The 9,559-nt window shown below is 36.1% G+C and overlaps 1 protein-coding gene across 1 annotated transcript in view; it reads left to right on the plus strand.

Annotated features, from left to right (window-relative positions):
- LOC106869697 (uncharacterized) overlaps positions 1–5,219 on the plus strand; it is a 17,808-nt gene extending 12,589 nt beyond the window's left edge. Inside the window, exons 4-5 of the mRNA XM_014915538.2 lie at positions 1,254–1,425; positions 4,698–5,219. Coding sequence (XP_014771024.1) covers positions 1,254–1,425; positions 4,698–4,899 — 374 coding nt within the window. The 3' untranslated portion in view covers positions 4,900–5,219. The remainder of the gene's footprint in view (positions 1–1,253; positions 1,426–4,697) is intronic.
- The last annotated feature ends 4,340 nt before the right edge of the window (positions 5,220–9,559 follow it).

A 9,559-nucleotide genomic window follows, 5' to 3' on the forward strand; every position in this document is an offset into this window, starting at 1 on the left:
AATGTCGCAAGCAGCTTTTGCGGCCTTAGAACCTTGATTAAAAGCAAAAAGAAGGAGGTGTCGAAAATGCTCGTTTTTCTTAACTTGACATTCCATTTTAATGATTTGAAAATAAACAAAAATTAACTAAAATTAATTAGATAAAAAACAAAATAGATTCCAGAATGATTCAAAAATAGAATTCTCGAAAAAAATAGATTCAAAACTTTAAAAACGCAATAAATTCCAAAATTAAAAAAAAAAAACGCGGGAACTTAGTTGCCAACCCGATACGTACATAAATCAAGCGTGACAGGTTTTTCGGAGTGTGTCTTCATTTATAATTTTCAGATGAGTCGCTTCTTTGTGTCTTCTCAGCACAGCAACACAAAGGAAATTAGTATTATGCTTGTTCTATCAAAGGTTGTCCTACTCAGAGATTGTGGCTCTGATTTTCTGTTCTATATACACAGGCACGCAGGAAGTAAATAGACACCTTTAATTTTCAAATTTTTTTTATCTAAGCGTCTTAATGTTTTCAGCGGTACAGAATTTCCAATGTCATTATTCTTTTTCATTCTAGGTGCCATTATATTAAACATTTGCAAAGAGTAACCATGCCACGTACAAAAAATTCAGCAGAACTGTCAGATTTTGAGAGTAATGGTGACCGTTTCCAACTTTAAAAAAAAAAAACCTAGTTAAATTATGCCTGTGTTGGAAATTTCCTATCAGGCGGTTCTAACCTATCTAATACATCAACTCTCAACTTTGGTGTAGGCGAGGACTTGTAACGTATCCCTGATTGTTCTCTCTGTACATGGAAGACCTGATATATGTTCGTGTTAGCTGTAATACCATAAGTGATATTCCCCTTTGATATCTGTCAGATTAAGGAAAACATCTATAGATATAATTCTGAAAACAATTATTTCTCCGACAGACTGGCAAAGTCGAAGTTACAAACACTACTCCGCTCCTCACTTTTTTCTTCTATTTGTATAACAGAAACTCTTTCTAATTTGAAAAAGTATATTTCTTATATCTGAGAAATATTCACTGCATACACAGTACACAGATACACGCACACACAATAAACACAGACATACACACACACACACAAATGCACACATACGCAATCAAGCAAATTATGTATATAATTTGTATGTGCACACACATACGCATCCATATACTTCATTACATAAACAGACACATGATTTAAAGAAACTAAATAAAATGTTAATTTATTGCACATTTTCTTCAATCTATTTCAGTTATACTTGACGGTATGCCATGCTTAATGGGAAAGATAATGGAAATAATAGGAAATTCATCAACGGATACATTGGAGAAATTCAAGCAGCTCTACAGCAAAGGGTCAAGTTTATTTATAGACATGATGAATCAAAAAATGACAAGAGATGAGTACGACAGGAAATATTGTCCGTATGTAGAGAAAACTTATTTCAGTATTTAGACAATACACGAATGACAATTCGTAGATACAGGCTCAAAGGCAGCGAGTGGGCAGAAACGTTAGCACGCAGGGCGAAATGCTTAGCAGTATTTCGTCTGCTGTTACGTTCTGAGTTCAAATTCCGCCGAGGTCGACTTTGCCTTTCATCCTTTCGGGGTCGATAAATTAAGTACCAGTTACGCACTGGGGTCGATGTAATCGACTTAATCCCTATTCTGTCCTTCTTTGTCCCCTCTGTGTTTAGCCCCTTGTGGGCAATAAAGAAATAAGAAACGTTAGCACGCCGGACGAAATACTAGCAGTATTTCATCTGTCTTTACGTTCTGAGTTCAAATTTGTCTTTCATACTTTCGGGGTCGATAAATTAAGTACCAGTTGTGTGCTGGGATTGCTCTAAACGACTGGTCCTCCTCCCCCAAAATTTCAGGCCTTGTGCCTAGAGTAGAAAAGTATATAATTAGGCTCAAATCTTAACGTCCTTAGTTTAGATCTTACTAGAGTTGATTCTTATCTCTCCCGGTCGGTATAAACGATAACAACAATATGCCATAATATATACACCCACTTTCACAAAGTTTTAGCACAATGGTGAAAAGGGTTTTCAATATTCACTCCTTGGTAGATTCTAATATACGATGGACGTAGATGCGAATAATCAGTTCAGTCTGCGGATAAATGGCTAAACTATGCCCTGTTCATAATTATACTATATGTTACATATATATTATATCATACCTTGATACTATATGAACAGGCCGCTGGTATTTGTAGAGTTTTAAACGCCTTCTGTATGTAAATTAGGGACTCCTTCATAGAGTAACTGCTGCATTTGTTGGGTATATAAACAGTTTGGCTGCTTGTTTCTCTGAAGACTGTCAGAATGATGTAGACGCCACTGATGAGAACCAAATAAGGTTCGAAAATAGTTTAAGGTTGTTCCTCATTTTTTTCTGTCTTCGGGGAAATGGCTAAAATTTGTCCATATTGATATACACGTGATTACATGTGATTTATAAGAACTATATCCGCATACATATATACTTTGAGCATTAAAAGATAGTAACACAGTATATTCTATTGTCTGGCAAATAATTAGCACGGTGATAATAGATAGATAAAACCTTTGTCTGCAAGAAATCTACCAGATTTTCACTTCTAAATTTACTTTTATAAACACAAGATAGGAAGAGGCTCTAAGGTGTCCACACTTGAGAAAATATACGTTTAAACGATTTAAATACACACAATTATGCTGGTTACAATAATGAATATAATAATTAATGATATACAAATGAGCAAATATTCTGCTCAATACCACAGATTTGCTTGTCAGTTGTTTGACCATAACTAGTTGAGCATGTCCCTTAGTGGCTGACGATATGTGCATCTCTGATCATGAGCAGAAGTAGTGGCAGAACGCCATGTGCTGAGATTTAACCATGGGTGTTTCGTTCAACATCTTTAAACAGCCCCTATTCAGCGACCTCTTTTCAGCGGGATGGGCTACAGTATATATACAGTGAAGCTTTACTATACCATCGTATATTATCGACTGTTATTTCCAGTAAACATTAGTGCATTGCTGTACCACTATCCGATATTTATACTTTAACCCGATGGTGCTTTGTTTTACTGAGAAGCAACACTATTGTATTGCACTATTTAATAATTTTTATTATCTTGATCTTATGATATTTACTTTATATTATATTATACTTATTTATTGTGCTTTTAATTATTAATTTTCCTACATGTGACAGTGGATTTTCATCGATGAGTTCATGAACCTTGGTTCTTTTCCCTAAAACTATATATATATATATATATATATATATATATATATATATATATATATATATATATATATACATATATATACATACACATAAATAAATGGATATAGATTGCTAAGCATATATGTAAGTATATATATATATATATATATATATATACATACATACATGTATATTATATATGTGAATGTATATATATACATATATGTGTATGTGTATATATATGTGTGTGTGTATATGTATATATACACATATATATATATGTGTAGGTATGTATATATATACATATATATGTGAATGTATAAACATATATATATACGTGTATGTATGTATGTACGTATGTATGTATGTATGTATGTATGTATGTATGTATGTATGCATGTATGTATGTGGGTTTGTGGTGTGCGGGTGGGGGCGTGGGTGTGTGTAAGATGTAAAAGGGATTTAAACATTCAGGCAGATGTCTATAAGAACTCAATGTTAAACGAATTTTATTAACGATAACAAACAATCAAATAGTAATAGATGTATGTAGAATAAACATCCAAGGTAAATTTTCATATATAACAAATAAACTCAATTATCGTTTTGAAGGATTTGAAGAAATTCGAACTATAAGACAATGAGAATAAGAATTAAGATATCACAACTTTAATTAATGATTACACTGTACACTACCGATGATTGTTTCTATTTTGCCACCTTTTGTGTTGGCACTCCGTCGCTTACGACGTCGAGGGTTCCAGTTGATCCGATCAACGGAACAGCCTGCTCGTGAAATTAACGTGCAAGTGACTGAGCACTCCACAGACACGTTGAGGTGCTAATGCAAGAATGGATGTCAAGATATCATTATGATCACGGAACATCGAACTTGTAGCCTCCAGTCTCGTCAAATTTTATTCCCAGAGATCACATTTGGAGTATTGTAGAAAGGTAGACAATTCGACATCTTCACAATACCACAGCTTCACTGAAAACGACCATTTAGGGCAGACAAATCAATTATTTTTTACTCGCATTAAAGCAAACATCGAAGCTGAAAATGGATTCATAAAAAATTCTTATCAGAAAGTTTATCGAAAAAATACACACAATTACGTTTTTGACAGACTCGTGTTGCTTTATTAATTTACCAAACGCCTTCAAATATTCCTCACAACCTGTATTTTCTAATGAATTTCACACGTTTTGTTGAATGTCTTATATCAAAGTTGTGATATATTTAATGAACTGACAACCGGAAGTGATATCTGTAGAATAAACTGAAAATTTTATGATTCTATTATAGAAACGCGTATTTTAACATTAAATATACATTGCTCTGTCTCTCGTTTCAAGTTGTACTTAATTACATATTGTTGTCGTTATTTTTTGTACCACTTCTAGTTTTGAAACACCTATGGAAACTAAAATGATACTTCAATATGTTATTTTTATATTTTCAGAATTTTGAAAGAAGGAATTGAGGATCTGAGCCTATTTAAGTGTGAAGAAAAGTTTAATAAAGTGGTTAAAGACTACGCCTATGATATAATGTCTGACAAATGTAGATCAATCAACAAAATTGATTCATCTGGTATAAAATCACTTCCAAATATCTCCCTCATTTCCTTGTTGTTTCTAATCTTACTTTTTGTTATTAGCTAAAGAAATCTCAATGACTTATTCAGCGATTAACCCCATTCCCACAAAGCTTCGTGCCTAAATCAGAAACCATTTTTTATTGTTATCATTATTAAAGTAACAATTACGTACTGAGTTCGATAAATTGCTTGCTTACCTTTTAAACAGACTTTGCATTTAATATTTCCGTAGATCCTTAACATACTAATCAATTACTAGATTTATATAATCACCTACAATCCTTTTTATTCTTACCCAGCCCATCGAAAGAACACTGTAATTCTTCTCCCCAAAAGAGATCCTGATTTGTTATAAGAAAATAAATGTCATAAATATTACAGTTATTGTTTGTTTGTTGTTATTGTTGTTGCTGCTGTTGTTGTTGTTGTTGTTGTTGTTGTTGTCGTCGTCGTTTCTGTTTACTCGTTTGTTCAGAAAAGAGTTGTTGTCTCCATAGCTTTCCTATTTCTGGAAAAAGTGGCTGCGGCTTGATGTTTCTAAGTTCGGAACATGCTGCTTCTATAACCTTCGCCGATCTGCAAGAATTAGAAGAAACCCTTGTGCTCATAGCCTTTGTAGATTTTAATGAACATCTTGCATCAATGGCATGTGTAGATATCGAAGAGTGCTTATGTCCACAGATACAGATGGGGCTGTATCTAAAGCAATTTTAGTTTGAAAAGAGTAGCTTAGTCCATAGCCATCGTTCTTCTTCAAGAAGTATCTGTGATCATACCTTTACATACATGAATGGAAGACCTATGACAAAGTAAATCAAGTCGACACTAGCTAGTGCGTAAAATTTAATGGAATCCCTTCAGTTTGCCTAAGGATGCACATGGTTCATCGAATGGTGATGAATGTACTTTGTATGGATCCTTAGTATCGCAGTGTGATGCTAAATTCTCAAAATTACCCAATCATCTTAGATTTCCACAGATGTTAAATTCAATTCCTTACATATAAGACCGCAGCCCACCACAAACTACGAAAAAAAAAAAGAAAGAAATTGCTTTTCAACCACATGATTTCGAGCTCAGATCCGCTGTGTGGCACCTTGAGCAAGCGTCGAATGACCAAGGAATTTGGCAAACGGAAACAGAAAGAATGCTATCTCGCACTTCTTACATCTCCATCCTCTTACTTTTAAACTCCTCCTCTCCTTATCCTCTCTCTCCACTCACCCTCTCACTCTTCTTACACTTACACTCCTTTTACCTTCTCCCACTACTAATCCTCTGCCTCTCCTACCCTATCACTCCTCTTACTCTTTCCCTCCTCCTGCGCTCTAAATCATCTTACTCCCTCCCTTTTCTCACGCTCTGCCTCTTCTTACTCTCCCCCTCCTCTTACTTTCTCACTCCTCTTATCTTTTCCTTCCTCTTACCCTCTCCCTTCTCTTACCCTCTCCCTCCTCTTAGGGTCTCCCTCTTCTTACCCTCTTCTTCCTCTTATCCTGTACCTCTATGTAATTGTTTTCAACTATCAGACCACGTTGTTTGTGGCCGCACCAGCTTAACCGACTCGGATCTAGCTACTAAATTAGAGTACTTCTTATCGCATGGCATACCTTCAGCCCTTTGACCTCATGTAGTAATGAAAAACAAAGAAGACGCAATACTATTGTAACTTTAAATTGTTCTATATAAAGGTCTGACAAAGGCAAAAACTTAAACTATATTGCAATGTTTATTGTGAGAATATGACAACTATGATGCTCATTCAATCAAAAGCTAATTGTGTGTATGACGATTTGCAAGAGGAGAAAAGTGCAATTTCTTTTTGCATTCTGGTTAATAGATGCTGGAGGCGCAATGGCCCAGTGGTTAGGGCAACAGACTCGTGGTCATAAGATCGCGGTTTCGATTCCCAGACCGGGTGTTGTGAGTGTTTATTGAGCGAAAACACCTAAAAGCTCCACGAGGCTCCGGCAGGGGATGGTGGCGAACCCTGCTGTACTCTTCCACCACAACTTTCTCTCACTCTTACTTCCTGTTTCTGTTGTGCCTGTAGTTCAAAAGGTCAGCCTTGTCACACTGTGTCACGCTGAATATCCCCGAGAACTACGTTAAGGGTACACGTGTCTGTGGAGTGCTCAGCCACTTGCACGTTAATTTCACGAGCAGGCTGTTCCGTTGATTGGATCAACTGGAACCCGCGACGTCGTAAGCAACGGAGTGCCAACAACAACAATAGATGCCACTTTGACAGGTTGGTCGCTTCACTTTGCACAACGTTAGAATGACTGGTAAAACAGCAAGTTATGACGTTAAAGCTACCACTAATTATCCTAAAACACTTGATATTTTTTATCCTGGATGTGTTCACTTATCACAAGTATATAGTATTGATGAAAGCTTTTCTGGAAGTACATACTTAAACAAATGTATGCATGCACGTTCCTATCTATGTCCTCTCCCCGCTCTCTCTCTCTCTCTCTCTCTCTCTCTCTCTCTCTCTCTCTCTCTCTCTCTCTCTCTCTCTCTCTCTCGCTCTCTCTCTCTCACTATATATATATATATATATATATAATATGGATAAAAATCCAAATTTACAGGTAAAAACTCAATTAAATTCAATAACATACATACATACATACATATATATACAAACATACATACATACATACATACATACATACATACATATGTAATTATAAGTATATACAGACATATATACTTATTGTTTATACACCTGCCTTCGTCTTTTGTTTTTCTGTAAATTTCAACCATACATACATATACGGCAATTTGTTGCGTAAGGCTGGAACAATGCGGAAGATATAAACTAAACTACAAAAAGAAACATAAAAAAAAACAAAGTTATAGCTTTATCTTGTATTTCTATATTCAGAGCTTATAACCACTTCTTCAGAACATTTGAAAAAGTGAGAGATGGAAAGATCGTTGATCAGATGCCTGGAGATGAAGGAGGCTGAAAGAAGACGGGGGGAGTTGACATGCACTGACTGGTGTGCTATAGTAATTAGTCTGTTTCGTGCAATACCTTCTCGTTTTCATTGCTGGTCTCAGTTTGTTGAAAATGAAGGCCTCCATGATTTTTAGACTGCGCCCGCTGCGTTGAGTGGCTGTGGTGGAGACATTGAAATCCGGGGTCTGGCACATCTTTTGGTGTATTGTGATTGAAGTGTCTGTCCGCATATATTCTTTTATTCGAGTGTGCTGTCAATGTAGAATGCGTCACATTTATTGCAGAATATTTCGTATACCACATAGGCCCTCGAGCAAGTTTTGAAGTTATTGGCTAATATTATCTATGGTATTATTCCTAGACAGAAATTTTCACAGGAATGGGCTTCTGTGCACTATCTATATGTTGAGGCTTTTCCTGTCGATCGCATGTTGTATAGCCGATTGCTTCCTTCTGAGGCATCAGAATATCGTCAACATATACCGAGAAAAAGACGCATGAGTGCAGGTGTCTCCAGTTGGTCCATGTATGTGATGACCATCAGTGCTGAGCGTCTATATCCCATCAGCAGACCAGGACTTTGTTCGTATATGCCGCAGAAATAAGGAAGTTTAAGAAAATACATTTCAGACTTGGGATCATGGACCTTTATATGGTTTACTCACTTTGGTGGATTTTTAGAATCAATCATTTGGGTAAAGCTGGTGGGTAGACGCTACGCTATGTATTAAGTTCTTGATGGACCGTTTGGTGTTGGAAGCTTTGCCAGCTGTGTCACTGTATTACTGATTATGCGTGTGGTTTCATTTTGTACGTATACAGATTGGGCTCTGGTGAGCAGGGCTGATTCGCAGTGCTCGAATAGGTTCTTACTGGCTATTTTCATTAAAAAGATAGTATAGATGGAGCCCTTCTCTGCGATCATGATTTGGACATCCAGCAGAGAAAAAGCTTCAGACATGTTTGAGTGTGTGTTCTATCTCCATTCTTGCATGCTTGTCGGCGTTGCTTAATCTCTGATGTATGTCAGAGGGGCAAGGGAAAAAGAAGGGCAAGGGGAAAAGAAAAGAAGGATAATGAAGGAATAGTTGACCTTTAGATGAATAGAATAAAAAAGGAAAATTGAAGGAAGGGGAAATACAACAGTGGAGTGGGGATAAATTAACGTCGGAAACTTTGCAGTGTAGAATGAAAGGAAATTATTTCGAAATTCGAAAGAAGTACAATGTGCATCCCAGACGTTATTGTAATTTAAGTATATCATAACTACACATATAAGCTGACCTATCAAATTTTGTTACTCCAGATCGGAGACAACAGCTCTAACAGCACTTTGAACACACCTTACTAAGCACTGCTTATCACATCTGACTAGTTTACAGTGATTAGTTTGCTTTTGAGACGTTTGGAAACTGGCTATGCAGTAAGGTTTTGCGTTGCACTGAGAAAAATGTAAAATAAACTCATGAAATGCTCAAGCCTCCTTATAGATTAACATTTTGCTTGTACAAGAGGATCGATCGCGGTAGAGAGGAGGTGAGAGACAATAAGTGGTATGGGAGGAAGAAGGATTTTAGAACATCAGAGATGATGGAGAAGATTTGCAATTTTTCTAGATGAAGAACATCCTGTGTCTGTCAAGACATTAAGCATTCAGACTGGAGTTGGTGTGGCAAATCTGTGCAAAATTATTTATGAAGATCTGAACATACATACATACATGCATACATACATACATATATATATATATTTA

The sequence above is a fragment of the Octopus bimaculoides genome, chromosome 13 (assembly GCF_001194135.2).
Source record: "Octopus bimaculoides isolate UCB-OBI-ISO-001 chromosome 13, ASM119413v2, whole genome shotgun sequence".
NCBI classification, from domain to species: Eukaryota; Metazoa; Mollusca; class Cephalopoda; order Octopoda; family Octopodidae; genus Octopus; species Octopus bimaculoides.